The sequence below is a fragment of the Corylus avellana genome, chromosome 1 (assembly GCF_965113065.1).
Source record: "Corylus avellana chromosome 1, dhCorAvel1.hap1.2, whole genome shotgun sequence".
Lineage (NCBI taxonomy): Eukaryota > Viridiplantae > Streptophyta > Magnoliopsida > Fagales > Betulaceae > Corylus > Corylus avellana.
The window spans coordinates 13,497,225-13,513,801 of record NC_142490.1 but is presented as its reverse complement, the minus strand read 5'-3'; the positions used below and the strand labels follow the sequence as shown (position 1 = coordinate 13,513,801).

The following is a 16,577-nucleotide window of genomic DNA, read 5'->3' as shown; positions in this document are numbered from 1 at the left end:
TTAAATTAAATATTTCACATATTAAAAACCATCTATTAAAATTAAGTTTGAACCCACACATGAAAATGAGTGTGAAAGTATTAATTAAATAATTAAATGATTAAATTTACATTTTTTCTATTAATTTGAACTTTTGAAACAAATAGTAATTTAACAAAATGAAATTCACATCCACAAAAAATATGTAACCCATAGATGAAGGTCTTTAATGGCAAATAGAGAGATGCTTGGACCACCTTGTACGTGCTAGAGGGAGCAGATGAACAGTTGCAACTTACAAACCAAACATTTTTTTTTCCTCTCCGAGAGAGAAATTGAGAGAGAGAGAGAGAGAGACTGAGACGTCAGTCACGCCACTAAAGATTTTTGTATTAGATGGACAAGATGGAATTAAATTTATGTCCTCAAACTGGGCCGAAGCCACCCCCAACCGGCCCTTGGGGGTGGCGGAATGGCTCAGTTGGGGTGGCCAACCACTCTTGGGCTTGTTGGTTACTCCAGTTTTTTTAAATTTAAATTTTAATATTTTAATATTTTATTTTATATATATTAAAATATTAACATCCAACTCCGTTACACATCACTAGGGATTGATTCAAGAAAAAAAGAGCAGTCCCTCAGCCTATGTGGCCATAAGTAACTACTCACCTTTTATTTTAAAATTGCTATTCTTTTTTTTATTAATGTTATTCTAATCATTTCAAAGTTATTGCAAATTTGAAATAGTTTAATAGGAACGTTAATGCAAGCTTTAATTTAAGAACAAATTTTTTTGTAAGAATTTGGCAAAAATCAAATCTTTTGTGCTCTTTAAGTGTTAAGAAAAAAGTTACCGTCGTCGCCGAAAATTTATTTTGATGTTCTTGATGTGCTATGAATATTTATTTTGATGTTTTGGGTCGTTCAAGCATTCGCGGACCTAGGTGTTAATTTCAGACCCTATGGTCAGGTGGTAGAGGATGCCAAATCTATTATGGGGAGTATGAGGAATTAGACGAGCTGTCATGTTAAGAGGGATGCAAATATGACAGCCCATAGACCGGTTCCTCGGAACATTTTTGGATGGAGGAAATTCCTGAATGTATCTATCCCATTGTAATCTTAGAGCAGTCTGCTCTTTTTTGTTAGAGCTATGCTCTAGTTGCTCTCTTTGATGGAATAATATTATTCACATTTTTTTTCAAAATATATATATATTTGTTCATGTTTTATAATTTGGTATTTTTATTTTTTATTTTTTTCTTGATGTTTCTTGAAAATGGGTAGAAATCTTTATATATTCCTATGTTTTGAAATATTTGTTCTTTTTAGTTTCTTTTGCAAGTGACAAGGGGATGGCCGTCAATTCCCTCTTACGAACGAATCCAATGGCTTCTCATCCTCCGAAGTGTGATGATGATGCAAATGGCAAATTTGGATTTGGATGTTCATATGCTTTACAATTGGTAATCTCTTTGCAAAGGTTCATTTGCACCTACAATTGGTGAACTAGCCCGTGGGGTTTTATTGATGCTTTATAATGGATTCAAATATGCGACTTAAAATTAAAAAAAACAATAACATCCCTTCCCAAACAAACTAAAATTGAGAATGCTAAATAACATTTTTCAATGGAAAACAAATTGGCGGTCACAAATCATCTATGGCGCACACCCACCAAGCCAGCTTCGCAGAGTTACCCATAAGTTCAGAGGGATTGCTAATATTCACTGCTAGAACCATGAGCACCAACTACACCAGTAACATACATGAAACAAGTTAGTTTTTCCATTTATAAAAAAACATAAAATTTCCTCTAAATCAGTATGGAGAAAATATTCTCAAACTTATTTAAAATAGTGTCAAGTATTTATAAACATTTAAAACGCACATTAAATTATTAAGGTCATTAATAGCACTTTACTAACTTAGATTAACGTTTTAAATGTTTATGGACACTTGGAAATATTTTAAATGGGTTGGAGAATATTTCCAGCTCTAAACTGATTTTGAGAAAATTTTTGTCCTTATAAAAATTGTGGAAGACAAATCTTACCGGATAAAGTTTTTCTCCAAACTGGGTCGGAGGAATTTCCTTCAACCTAATCTATAAAAGTAACATGTGTCCATTTTTTTAATAACAAATGCACATGAGTTTTTAATAAAATTTATTCCAACTTTGTCTCTGCTATTAAAAAAATATGTGCATCTCACATGTTCAAGGGATACATGTCACTTTTATAGATTAGGTTGAAGGAAATTCCTTCGACCTAGTTTGGAGGAAAACTTTATCCAATCTTACCCTAGTAAAATACATAAAACAAGTTAGTTTTACCATTTATAAAAATTGTGGAAGACAAATCTAACCCTACCTATTTGTAAACAAGGATGACTTTTGCAAATGACAAAACTTTTGCAAATACTGGATAATGGTCGACTAAAGTTGCAGGAAATAGATCTACAGTTGGTAAGCTGGAGCTAGGAAGAGAGATGAGAGATGAGAGATGCATGGATTTCATCCATACTTCCCAATTGAACAACAAGGATGATAAAGTTGACAGAAACTAAATGACTTGTATGTACAAAGCACTATAATAAAGAGAGATATTTCTGTAGAATAGAATAGTTTCCACTATAATACAGAGATATTTCTATAGAATAGAATAGTTTTCATCAACCATATCATCCGATATTTTTCAATGGAAAGAAAGGATTAAATTCATTCACCAGATTTGTGCATCAAAGACGCGTTTTCGTGTTCTTTTAGGAATTCGTCCTGCTCTTAAATAGCAGATCGAGAAGTTGCAAGGTTTCATCTTACGGCGAGAGTCTCGTGAATGATTTCTTACAGCTCGTTCACGTGAAGGGTGAACCTCACAGTCACACTATCCTTTCAAAAACTCAATTTCCATTTAACTTCTTTAAACAAAATTCTTTTTTTTTTTTTTTTAATAACAAAAATCTCATTATATACTTTCTAACTACAGCCTACAGGCGAATGATTCTCTTAACCGGCGGTAAAAAAAAAAAAAGAATGGTTCAGAAAATCAAAAGGACAGATTTTTGGGAGAGAGAGAGAGAGAGAGAGAGAGTGTGTGTGTGAAAGACAAACGTAAAATCAAAGGACACATTTTGCTTAAGAAGATATTGTGAGAATTCACGGTGATGGGATTCTGGTTTTTTTTTGTCTGTTTGGGATTGCGTTTGAAGGGCTTAAAAGTGCTTTTAATACTCAAAAAATTCGTTTAAAAAAAAAGCAATCGTTTAGTAAAAAAATTAAAAGCGCTTTTAAGGGTCTAAAAAGCCTAAAAATTACCAAAACGCACTTTTGACAAAAACTTAAAAATAATTTTTTTGTCAAAATCATGTCAGAGTCATGTTAATTTATGTATTTAACGTGATTCGGACGTGATTTTGTTGAATCCATTTTATATACTAATTTAAGATTTAGTGGATGTCAATTTTAATCAGAAAGTTTTCTTTCCTAATCATTTATCAATTTTTTTTTTTTTTTAAAGAAAATTAGTTTTTAAATGATGTGTCATCATCTCCTAACACATTTTTTAAAATAATAATTTTCAAAAAATAGTGATACGTCATTTGAAAACCAACTTTAAGAAGAAAATTTAATAAGTATAGCATTTTTCATATATTATTGAAAGTTTTTTCAATTGAGTCAACAAAACTTAAAATAATGTTATATAAGATATTCACATCTTACTAAACATTATCAATCCGCCCTCAAATCAATCTATACAAAAAATAAAATAATTCAGAAATTGATTGACAATGACACCTCAACTTAATTAGATGTTGGTAGGATGAGAACATGCTATTTAAACTTTCTTTAAAATTTAAGCTGTATTTTTCAAACACGTAAGAAGCAAATAATTTTTTTTAATAATAAGAAAATTGTTGAAAGAAATACACTAAAAAAAGGTGATGCTATTAAAATATACAAGTGTTTTTCATATGTTAAAAGATAAATAGACTATGAAGATATTCTCGAAGCTGGCAAGGGGGTTAATGGCTTGGGTTGTTATTAGTGGCCCAACCTTAACAAAAACGAAAGGTTATATATATATATATATATATATATATATATATATAGGATCGTCTTTCTCAAATTACGGAATTTAGACCCTTTTTATGCATTAAAACGTTTTGAAAATGTGATATGTTATAGTTGAAAATTTAGTATAATTTCATCGGGTTCTTACTCTCTATATTATAAGAAAAGTTTTTGAACCAAAAACTGTTTTTTGATTTTTCTAGAAAATAAGCGTCCCTACAAAAGTGAAAAAAAAAAATATGTTGAGAGAGAAAATTTTCCGACTATCTTGACAACTTGCCACCTTTTTGATATATGACATTTTCGAAATGTTTTGATGCATAAAAATAACTTAAATTTCGTAATTTAAAAATTTACAATTTCTTTAAAATTATAAGCCGTAAAAAAATAGGCAAATTTGCATACATATATAGATAAATTTATTTTTGAGTTCAATAATGGGCACTGACTACATCTTTTATTATAATTCGTTTTTACAAGCTAATACGACAGTAAATACCGAAATATTTTCCTTTATTTTTCATGATAAAATTACTGAAAAAAAAAAAAAAAAAAAAAAAAACACTAGTTTTCTGGAACAAGTTTATGAGCCATCGACATGGAAGGATTGACCACACTGAACCCACCGTCCACCACAAGGTTGAGCCCGCTCACAAAATTGGCTTCATCGCTGGCCAGGTAGAGCGCAGCCCGAGCAATGCCCTCTGGCTTAAGTACTTCCCCCTTGAGGTTCCCCATCCCGCTCACTGCAACTTCTGATTGGGCAATGGCGTCTTCGTGCATTCCCTTTGAATTCATGCCGGTCAGCACCGCAAACGGCGATACACAATTCACTCTTACGCCGTGCTGCCCAAGCTCCGCCGCCAAGTTCCTGGCTAGACCCCATATTGCATATTTGGACGCAGCGTAAGAGTGAGTTGAAAGCCCCGCAATTGATGTGCACGCGCTAGCGGTAAATAATATTACACCCTTGTGTCGGGGTACCATGACTCTTGCGGCATGCTTGGCACCTATTATAATATAAATTAAATGATTTACAAAATATGCCCAAAGCACGAGATTCGGCATGAATCTAGAGAAACCCGACAAGCCTAATTATAAGGTGAGACTTCTCCTCCTTTTTGTGTATACCCAACTCTCATGGGAGCTCTCTTTTTTATCTCTTTTGGCAGTGTCTTCAATCTCATAATTGGAAGCCTACTGATCAAGGACGGACCTATGCACAGACTAGGGTGAGCCATGGCCACCCTCGATTTTACAATTTTTTTTATTAATTTTACTTTTAAAATTTGCATTTGAGATAAAATCTTTTAGTTCGGCCTAGGGCCCAGAAAATAAGTCCACAATTTTTTGTTTGGCCTAAACCTATAAAAAACAATCCAAAATTTTTAAGAATGCATTAGGCATATCAAACAAGAAAATCCATATGACCATAATGCCCCAAACCTATAAATTAAAATGATCTATAGTGCAGTGTGCATATAAGGAGAATGTGGATTTTGGTGGGTAAGGTTTACTTAATGGATACTAATTTTATTTTTTTATATGTTGATTTAATATATTAATATTAATGTATTTATCATTCATTCTTTGGCTTCCTATTTCAATATATTTTTCATTCATACTTTGGCCCCTGTCAATAAAAATTTCTAATTTCGTCCCTACTGATGACCATTTGGCTGCAAATTTTAGATTTAACATCATCTGTTCTTATATGCTTAAGCCTTTAGGATAAACATAAATTAAACATAAGTAAAGGTTTCGAGTTCAAATTTTGTCTCCTTCATTTACATCAAATTTTAATTAAATATTTAACGTGTTAAATGAAAGTGTTAAATTATAAATTAAATGAAATAGAGATTTAACGGCACCTAAAAATGCACCACCCAAGTTAACCCCGACGCATCGGTCGAGGTCCGCCTTTGTGGTGTCGAGAATGCTCCCAAAGGGGCGATCCATGACGCCTGCATTGTTGTACATGATGTCGAGCTTTCCATGTTTGGCAATGGTTGCGTCCACAAGGTCCCTAACATCGTCTTCCTTTGATACGTCGCAGTGGATGTAGCAGACATGTTCGCCAAGGTTTTTGGCAATGGCTTCGCCGAGGTCGTCTTGGATGTCGGCTAACACAACTTTGGCACCTTGCTCGTGGAATATGCGCACAGCGCTTGCTCCTATCCCGCTTGCACCGCCGGTGATAATTGCCACCTTGCCCTCTAGCCTATCGGTTGGATATATATTCAAAAAACACATGGAAGCAATTGAGATAATTTTGTAATTAAAGATCCTTAATTATTTCATAGTCATGGAAATCATTAAAAGGAGGAAAAACTACATTTTATGATTTTTTTTTTTTTTTTTTTTTTTTTTTTTTGAGTTTGCAGAGTAGACTTTCATACGACTGGAACTAGCTTTGAATTTGGGGGATTCAAGGCCAAAAAAAATTTGGGAAGGGACCAATTAGCAAAAAAATACCTTAAATTATTATTTTTTTACCTTAAAATTTTGTTTTTGCCTTAAATTTTTTTTTTTTTCTTGTAATTTGAGGGGCACTAGGGCCACTGCCGGTCCCTTCTAAATCCGTCTCTACATACTACAACTATACAACTATGATGATTTATTAGTGAAAATTAACTTTTGAATTAACAAGAACTTGTAAAAATAAAATTTAATGGTTGATATTTACCATCACATCATCATAGTTGTATGGTAATCGTATAATAGTTTATTAAACTTGAACTGTGTGCTAAACAAAATTAAAGCCTAATTAAGATATCACTTCGTGGACGCGGACTTAATTGCCTTCAAATTGTGCTTGATGTAAAAAAAAAAAAAAAAAACCAACAAGACGATATATGTAGGTGCCTAGCTGATATATATATATATATATGATCAGGTAAAAGAAAAGGAGAATATGCATGTATAATGTTTCTCAAAACACCAATGATGACTCATTAGGAAGGATTTAAGCATTTGTTTACCTTTCGTAAGATGCAGTTGAAGAAGTAAAACTCATATTCTCCACCTCAAAAACTGAGACTCGAGATTGAAACTGGAAGAAATGGTTAGAAGAAATTCTGATGCCCCTTTCTATGTTGTCTGTCTAGGTATATATATATGTTAGACGGTAGAAAAAAACAAATATGATCATGACTTGGTCTGTGTTTTTATATTGCCTTTAATGTCTATTTTGCTGATTTGCAGGCCATGAGGTCAAGGAGATCATAGAAAACTAAACTCATTTTTCCAGGGATCCTACTATTATATTCCATGATTAATTCATATGACGATTTCAAGATTCTTTTTTCATGAAGTCAAAGTTTTAATATATGAGTAAACTAGTTTAACAACTTATTGACACGTGTAAATTATTTGTTCATCAAGACTGATATAAACAATTCTAGCACCGCCCCTGATTACCTGATTTTGGGTGAAGATAAATAGCACGCCAGCAATTTTTTTATTATTATTATTAAAATATTAAAAAAAAAAATTTGCTACCTGGCGTGCTCTGAATCATGACTCCCCGATTTTAGATGATACAATTAGAAGACATTTTAGTGGGAAGAAATAGTCATTAGATGATTCAAAGAGCATTTTCAAAGATGGGCTACTTTGGAATTTAGAAATAATCATAAAGTCTACGATCTACGTAAACAAGTTGGACTAAATAAATAAAAAAATCGAATGAAAATTCAGAATAATCTACAACGTATCCGAGTTATTCAATGCCAACTTTTATTTGGGGTTACAAGTAACATGTTTTTTTCTATTACTTGTATGAGAAACCTTCCGGCTTTCCCATAATACGGGTGGTTTGGTACGAGTAACATTTGAAAAAGATTTTGTGGGGTGTTTAAAATCAATTTAGTCGGTCAAGTTTTTACAAAATAATAAAAAATAATAATAAAAAATTTGTTGCTCCTTAGTCGCAGCATCAACCGACCGAGGTGGTAATTCGGTGGCTTCGTGGTGACTGACCTAGTCACCATCACAAAACCCCCAAATAGCCTTGGCAATTACCATTGGGTTACTAGAAGGCTCTGTCGACCATCTAGGGGCTGCCAATCAGTAGTTGCCAGATAGATTAGTGATCACCAAGGTGGCAATCACCAACATGAGTCTGAAAGCCACTAGCGGCCAGCTTTTTATTTTATATCTTTTCATGTAATTAGCAATCTTCATACGATACTTGAAGAGAAATTGTACATACATAAAAAAAAAAAAAAATAAATAACAAAGTGCAATATTTAATTATTATTATTTTTTAAATTGTGTTTTATTTTTTAATAAGTGTTTTTGTTTTAAAAGTGAGTCTACGTAAACAAGTTAGACCGGGAATTTTTTTTTTTTTTTTTTTTAATCAATATGAGGAAAAAAGGTTATTTGGGAACAAAAAATCAAGAAGGGGTGGACTCCCAACAATATATCCAAATGAAATTATAATGCCAGAAATAAGAATAATTAATAGGAAATGGCTCATAAATGATCCCAAATGAGCCATATGCGATCCGATCTTTTGTATCTTGGGAAAAAATAAAAAAATAAAAAATAAAAAAAAGGGCCACAAAAGGTCGTAACAAAAGCAAGCGAAGAATTTGACCCACTTGTACACTGCAACAATCACTGGAAGTTGTTTTTGAAGGAGAGGAACTGATTTCTGATTAAAAGCCTATTTGAGATTGCATTTGGGGGGCTTAAAAGTGCTTTTAACACTTTAAAAATATGTTTGAAAAAAAAAATACTCGTTCGGTAAAAAAATTAAAAGCACTTTTAAGATTCTAAAAAGAGTAAAAATGGCCATAAAACACTTTTGGCAAAAGCTTAAAAATGAAACTTTTGACTTAAAGCTCTATTTTTCAAACGCAATCTCAAACATGCTCTAAGAACCATTGAAGAGAAAGAACAAATTATGGTTACAAAAGTCTCCCGAACAAGATGAAACTACATCCGAACTGGACCGGACATAGAGACTAAAACCCACAGATCATAACATAAACAATAGAAAATAAAAGCAAACAACAAAACCTAAACAAAAATTCAAATTTGTCTATAGCTTGTATGCAAAACTCTCAACTTTGTTTGTTTATTTATTTTTTCTTTCTGTTTGAAAAATTTTGAGAAGTGTTTTTGGTTTTGAGTATTGAAAAGAGTAGTGAAAAAAAATGAAAATTGATTTGATGCGGTCACATTTGAATTGTTGTATGTGATATTTACAAAAGAAAATTTTTTGGTAAAGTTTTGAAGAATATTTCCTTCCAATTTCATATTTTGCAACCCCATCTCTCTACTGGAAACTACAGTCCTTGGATTCTGCAATAGCCGGATCAATAACATTATCTTTTGGAGCTTGTAACGTTGCCAACACCTCTTCCATAAGAGCCTTCACGAGCACACTCTAGCGCACCGTCCCAATTTACCTTCACAAGCTTTCATGAGGGAGTCATCCAACTATGGTTAGCCACTTGACCTCCTTCACACTGCTCATATGGATTTACTTGGGCATCTTTGTACTCATTAAGGGATTCCATTACTTTCCATACAAATTTGCTCGGGTGGCAAAAATACCCCCCATGGATCAAGGAGTTTCTTTGAAACCGCAAGTTTCTCGCTATCACCGCCATAACTTCAAAGTCATCCTTATCCAATACGCTCTAAGGGGTATCTACAATATAAGATAAACTCTACATTCTCCACGCAACTCTTTTAAAGCTTCCAACCATCTATACTCCTCGCATCTCTTATCGCGGGGAAAGTCCATAATACATGCCCCATTGTTTCCTCCTCTAACCCGCACATTGGACTTAATGAAATTGTCACAAGTTTTCTTTTGAATAAAAAGTCATAATTACAGGCCATCCACAAGAAAACTTTAACGACATTAGGAGCCTCCATCTTACATATTCTTTTCCAAGTATCTTTTTGCATAAGAACACGCCGCTGTCGTATGCATGTTAACACTAGGTAATAGACCTTTTTACAGTAAACTCAACCTTTTCTGTACACCTCTAAATCAGCTGATCAATGCCATTGAAGGAGCTGATAGGGATTTGAGAAAGAGGCCAACACATACAAAGTCCACATAAAGGATGCCTCTAACCAACCAAAAGGCATGCCAACACATCTACGAGCCTAAAATGCTCAATGGAATGACACAACCTCTTCAAAATTCCACTTAATTCAAAGTTTTTTAATGATAAACAGATTATTAAATTTGAACCGTTAAAATGCTTTTAAAAAACAAAAATCTTAATAGGCTAGTCAAAGAGACTAATAGAATAAAGTGAAACACCAATCACTCGATTGAAATAATCGTTTTAGAACCTATTGATCCGCAAGTTTGCAAGCCAAAATCGAGATTTTAAACAAAATTATAGAAAGTGTTTCGTTTGCAAACAAAATAACATGTTAAAGACATGAAAAATTCGTGTTTTCAAATTATAGACAAATAAAGCATTTTCAAAATGCACGATAAGAACAACCGTTCGTTGACACTTTTTCATTCTCCATTTTGTTTTTTTGTCTTCAAAACAAAAACATTAACAAACAAGCATTAAAACAAGTCTATAACACCCAAAACCTAATTTCACCTTGATGTCATATTAAAACATTTTACAAAACAATAAACAGCCTTCTAAAGTCCCTCTGATGTCATCCGCATGTCTCTTCGAGAATGAGACATCATTCTTAGAGGAATACAAGAGGGACTTCTAGCATTACTCTTATCAAATGAAGCTAATTATTAAGAATCATATTTTCATTATCTTAACCTTCAAACCCTATATATTTACCCAGACACTAAACAAGTAAGTGAAAGCACCTTGAGGCAGAAATGGGAGACATGAAGCGCCATGAATACCATGCAAAGAAGCACAGCGAAGTACACATATTACTCTACCATAATCAAAACTCCAGAAAGAAACGAATATTTGCATCAACCAGATCTAATACTGAGATAACCAGCATTAACAGTACAAAACTTTTAAGATAAAATAGACATTCAAAAAGAAAAATAACAGAAAATCCCATCTACTGGATAAATCAAACAGCAAAGAAAAATTTAAAAGAGATAAGGCGTCAATACTGAATACTAGATGTTCATTCTTCCTCCTCGCCCTCATTCTCGGCGATGTTGAAGTATCTCAACTCGTAAACATTCCTGTCCTTGTTGGAAGCAATCACCCGAAGCCAATCCCTCACGTTGTGCTTCTTCAAGTACTTCTTAGTCAAGTATTTGAGATACCTAAGAAACACGAAGATTTGGTTGGAAAGACAGCAAAATCTAATAAATTTGATTTAATCGGAATCGGAATCGGAATCAAGCAATCTAGTTTTGCAATTTTCCGGTACCTTTTGGAGAAGTTGCTGTCGGAGGTGACGGAGATCTTGTTCTTCTCGCGGGTAACGGTGACGGATTCGCCGAGAGCACCGGCCTTGCCGCCGACCTTGATGCGCTCCTGGAGGAACTTCTCGAGCGAGGCGATGTCCATGATCTTATCCTCCACCGGCTTCGCGCAGTCGACCACGAACGTCGCTCCCTTCTTCTTCCCCTTCGCCCCCACCGCTGCTGCCCCGCGGCTCATTTTCGCTGCGATTCACTCGGTCAACTACAAGCCGTGCGAGTGAGCTAGAGAGAGGCAGACAAGCCCTGGGTGTGAGTGATTCCTCTCTATAAAAATGTTCTCTGCCTGCGCCATCTAGGGTTTGGATGGAGAGTTTAGGTTTTTTAGAACGACGTCGTTTTGGTTGACTTGGAATATTAGATGGACTTGGGCTGGGCTTCACCTCCGTCCAGAGTTCCAGCCCAAATCGTGTATGTATACTGTATTGTTCGAGTTTTAAAACGACGTCGTTTTATGGTAGAATCAGGTACTTCGCAAATCTGAACGGAACCCTGTTCGTGTTTGATTTTGCTAAATCAGAGGAGAAGAGGGAAGAACGGGAACGAGAGATGGAAGACGAGCTCCACGGCGTCGTTCCGTGCTCCTCCCTCGCCGTTGATTCCATCCTCCGTGTCGGAACGGTACCAAAACTCGACCTTTTCTTCAACAAGTACACCGATATGTATTTGATCGATAAACTCTTTGCTACACAAAATCATTGAAATCCTATGTATATATATATTCAGGCCGGTGCCCTATGGGGCTTGTGTATAGGTCCCTACGACGCTCGTAAACTAGGTAATTTTTCTCACTGCTTCTCTAATTTTTTTCTTCTTCTAAATTTTGAGTACCTTTTGTTTGTAGAACTGACTGGTGTTGCTCGTGCTTCTTTTGTGGTATGTAATTTTCCTTCTATGTTTCTTTCAGTTGAAATTGTTAATGTGCGTTTGTTTGTGTTGAATTGCCCCGTTGAGGAGCATATGGTCTGTTCTTCAAGTTCGATTCTTGTTGATCGGTAATAATTTTACGCAGGCGAAGGCGGTCGGCAAATTCGGCTTTCAATGTGGTAATCAAACTCGTGGCCTCTCTGAGTATGTTGTTTGGTAGTGTTTGAGTTCGTCAGCCATGTTTGTTGCGTTTAACACTTTAAAATTCGGGCATTAGGACTTGTTGCTGGAATTTATAGTGTTTCTCGCTGTGGAATTCAAAGATACCGGGGCCGGAACGATTGGGTTAGTTGTATACATTCTGTTTTCGCACATTTATTACCAGAAATTGTCTAAATTTTTTGGATAAGTAAATGTTTCATGATGGCATTGTTGATCTGTACTACATTACTTACTCTCTAGGCCTTTTTCCTGTGGTCCTCCTTGAGTTAAGATAGGAAATCGTGGAGCACAAAATATTATACCCACATGGGGTGACACTAATTTTTCAAGGAAGATTCTTACATGTGAATGTCGAACTACTCCATGCAGCCATAGAGAGGTTGAGTATGAATGAAAAAGATCATGGACCTTTTCTCTTTCTTTTTGTATTCCTTTTCTTTAGGTAGTCTGATGGATGTGTTAGATTATTCCAATAAAAAATAAGTTTTCAAATAATAGTTATGAAAATTTCCCTCCACTTGTGTTTTTAGACTTCGTCCCACATTTGAAAGGCAAGAGAACTTTTGGATATGTTTCAGAAGGTTTGAATTGGCTTATAAGAGTAGACTTATGCCATTGGGGTCACCCAGTCCCACCGGCCGACTAAGCACCCCGCTGGGCTAGGGTGCATTGGTGCTTTAGGCTTAATTTGCACTTCGTTGCAAAATCTGGTGTCAGTTAGAAGTTGAACAGACATGTCATTTGGTTCAAATTGTTTGAACACAAATAACTGCCAATAAGAGTCATATGTTTCAATAGTTATGATGGTTTTTTTTTTTTTTTGTAAGTTATAGTTATGATGGTTGAAATGCACCATTCTGTTTCTTTTTTATAATTAGTGAGTTCTACTTCATTTGGTATTTTACTTTCGTTGTACTTAATATTTACATTGCTGTTACACAATTTCTAGTTTAGATTGGTGTTCAGAATTTGCAATCTGCTCACTAATACCAGGAAGTATTGTTCCTAAGGACAAATTGCTTGAGTTCCTTTGCAAAACTTATTATGTGATAAGTGGGAGGCAATAATTGTCTGAAATGTAAATTAACATTTGCCTTATTGTCTAGTGTTCCATGATTTCCAACATTTTTCTATTCCATTTTCTTCCGTTTTCAAATTTTCCACACCTAAATTTCCAACATGATGGGGGCTCGTAAATCAGGCATGCATATTACCTCTCCTTCATTGAAAAGCTGGAAAACATACGAAGTTGTAAAGGTTAAACGAGCTGAGAAGAGAACCAAATACAGGAAGTTCATATGAAATCCTTATATACTAGTGATTAAAGCCATGACCTTTCCAAAAGAAAAAAACCATGTGCAGTGCATAAAAAAAAGTTCATATACATGCAGAAGTGAAAGAAAAAGACTCCCAACCAAATGAGATGACCTCTTCTCTCACTGACTTTTTCCATGAAAGATAAATCTTAGTCAGAAAGAAAGAATTCGAAGCTGGTATTGACATGTAAAAATTCTTAGAAATGCTGATGGTGAATACGCAACTCTAAATTTTTATGTGGACTGAAAACAGAATGTCTGCCCTTGTCAAGTTCTAGAGGGCTAAAAGAGACTAGCATAATTATGACTCTTCTTTCTCTCGATTAAAAGTTCCTATGGCTAACTCACAAAAAAAATAAAATTCCTATGGCTTGTTGAGACTTGGTTATAGATTTCAAGGAGGAGATGTTTACTTTAGAAACCTTGTCCTGCATGGTTGGAATCTTGTGGGCCTTTGATAGGCAAGCCCATCAAAATCGTGCAGTCATTTGAATAAGGGTCTCTTGCATCATTCATGTGCAGAATTGTAGGAAATTGAGCAACTAATTTTTCAAGGTTAAAGGAAAGGAATCTGTGAAAAGCAAGGATCCGGAATGATCTGCAGGAGAGGGAGTAAATATATGTTCCTACTAATTAACGATCACAATCAAAAGTAATAATAATGTGATTGTTTGATTGAACTTACTATAGGATATATGTTCCATGATTATTCTGTCCTACAGCACCTGATTTTATACTTTCATGGCCAAAAGCCTAAAACACTCGATTCATGGCTTAGTAAATTTCTTAGTCAAGAGGGTCCACACTTCTAATTTTATGCTAAAACAAAATTATTAGCAAGCTTTATGGTCGTGAAAGTTTGTTTTGTTTAATCTCATGAAATGGTAGCTCAAGTTTCTAATGTTTGCATGTGTTTGTCGCAAGATCTAAAGTCTACAGGCTATTGCCTGTTCCGGCCTGGCATGATTGCCTATGTAGGACACTGTTACTAGTTAGAACAATTTTTATAATATGGATGAGAGTTTGATGAGCTAAATGAAGCGTAATGCTTAGTTTCTTTGTTTTTTTTTCCCATTGACAGGTGAATGGTTTGGTTGCGGGGGCAGTAGCAGGAGCAGCTGTTGCTGCTAGAACACGAAACTGGACGCAGGTAATTGGGATGGCTGGTCTGGTTTCTGCCTTCAGTGCTGCTGCAGACTATTCCCGAACATCTTGAAGTACCTCTAGTTTGAAGCCTGGGGCTGAGGAACTAGGTAGTTATCACCATTTTATCTATTATCCAACCAGCAAATACTAGGGTACTCATCAAATTTTTTTCCCCATGGTGGTGACTATACTAAGATCAATTTGTCAAATATCCTATTCTTGACTGTAGAATTTGTTTTATTTGGGTTCTCTCTTTAGTTGACATAATGAGTTTTGTTGTGCTACTCAAACTAGTAGATTTTCAATTTTGTTTTCAATATTGTTGAATGCAGCAACCACTTTGTAGAATAAGACGATTTGATTGGGAAAGACCCGCATCATGACTCAAGCAAACTCATGTTTAGCTTGTTGAGGATCCTTTCTACTCTGAGGGAGGCGCATAAGGTAAACACAGCTTATTGTTTGATGAAGCCACGTACTCCAAACACCCCCCCTCCCCCACAAACACAAAAAAGAATAAAAGAAAAAAGAAAAAGACAGTAGTGTCATGTCTTCTATGATGTTTATCTGCATCTTTGTAAGCTTCTACTTCTATCATCTTCAATACAGACGGGTTCATCCTTCTTACCTCAGTGTCTTCGATCCTCTTGAGTGATTCATATTTGCTTGCTTGTCTCTGTTTGATGCATGACTTCGCTAAAACCCAAGCTGTGTCATTTTCATTTCATTTCAGAAAGCTGATTTTCTAGTTCGATTGGCTCGTTCAAAGAGAAAAGATTGATGGGATAATCACTTTAACTTCACCAATCAATAGTAATGATGCAAGCTTGTTCAGTTGTTTGGGAAGGTGTAGAAGTACAAAGTCACGTCAATGGTTGGCCAACCTTTCAACCCACGGAACCATCTCTGTTGCACCATGAACGTTTCCATTCCAAATCACATTTTTATTTTATTATTATCTTACTTTGCTGATTAGATAGTATTAATTGTCTTTAATTTTATTTATTTATTTTTTAAACTAGGGTTTCACATCAGCAATGTGAGTTAGTGGTATGATAAAAAAATGATTTTTAATATTACTCGATTCATATACTAAAAGAATTCACCTGCTCATATGACATGACGTCAAATTTAAAATCTTCAAGTATATACGTCAATTAGAATCACCATGGAACCACTTGCCTGCCTTTTGTTTTTCTGGGGTCATTTGATCTTGTTCATTTTAAGTGAACTTGATAGAATTTATTTTATAATTCAAATTAAATTTATTTGTTAATGATGTATATGGTGTTTTATCATTTAAAATTTTAAATGGTGTATGACATATGTATATCATTAGATGTAACAAAATAAAATTTGAACCATAAAATAAATCATCTTTGTTTCGATGTAATCTCATTCATGGCTTTTGTACCTGCAAGAGCCATAATTTTAACTCCTCATCTTGGCACCGGCCCAGAGCAAAACCCTGAAAACAGGTTTTAATTTTGTTTTAGGGGCTTGGATCTAATAATCACGCAATGGGTTCGAACAAACTTTCATGTTGTGAGTTAAAATAATTTCAATAATGATC

The 16,577-nt window shown here is 34.7% G+C and overlaps 2 protein-coding genes and 1 pseudogene across 4 annotated transcripts; 1 reads left to right on the top strand and 2 right to left on the bottom strand.

The window, feature by feature from the left end:
- Positions 1-4,615: 4,615 nt before the first annotated feature.
- Positions 4,616-7,101, bottom strand: LOC132172906 ((21S)-21-acetoxyl-apo-melianone synthase SDR pseudogene; annotated as a pseudogene). The gene is made up of 3 exons (XR_015911472.1): positions 7,033-7,101; positions 5,923-6,272; positions 4,616-5,061 (listed from the first exon to the last, which is right to left on the bottom strand). The product of XR_015911472.1 is annotated as a (21S)-21-acetoxyl-apo-melianone synthase SDR pseudogene (transcript).
- Positions 7,102-10,969: 3,868 nt separating this feature from the next.
- Positions 10,970-11,737, bottom strand: LOC132171433 (large ribosomal subunit protein eL22z). The gene is made up of 2 exons (XM_059582742.2): positions 11,402-11,737; positions 10,970-11,294 (listed from the first exon to the last, which is right to left on the bottom strand). Exons 1-2 carry the CDS (start codon positions 11,632-11,634, stop codon positions 11,150-11,152), a joined length of 378 nt encoding a protein of 125 aa, XP_059438725.2. The 5' UTR covers positions 11,635-11,737; the 3' UTR covers positions 10,970-11,149.
- Positions 11,738-11,934: 197 nt separating this feature from the next.
- ATOEP16-4 (Mitochondrial import inner membrane translocase subunit Tim17/Tim22/Tim23 family protein) lies at positions 11,935-16,101 on the top strand. 2 transcript variants are annotated; one of them, XR_009439155.2, is made up of 8 exons: positions 11,935-12,074; positions 12,180-12,231; positions 12,298-12,329; positions 12,466-12,499; positions 12,598-12,665; positions 14,940-15,111; positions 15,337-15,448; positions 15,738-16,101. XR_009439155.2 is itself a non-coding variant. In XM_059584073.2 (6 exons), exons 1-6 carry the CDS (start codon positions 12,003-12,005, stop codon positions 15,072-15,074), a joined length of 393 nt encoding a protein of 130 aa, XP_059440056.2. In that variant the 5' UTR covers positions 11,935-12,002; the 3' UTR covers positions 15,075-15,288. The 2 variants fall into 2 exon arrangements, 1 of the variants encoding a protein (XP_059440056.2); XM_059584073.2 differs by lacking the exons at positions 15,337-15,448; positions 15,738-16,101 and having other exon boundaries at positions 14,940-15,288.
- The last annotated feature ends 476 nt before the right edge of the window (positions 16,102-16,577 follow it).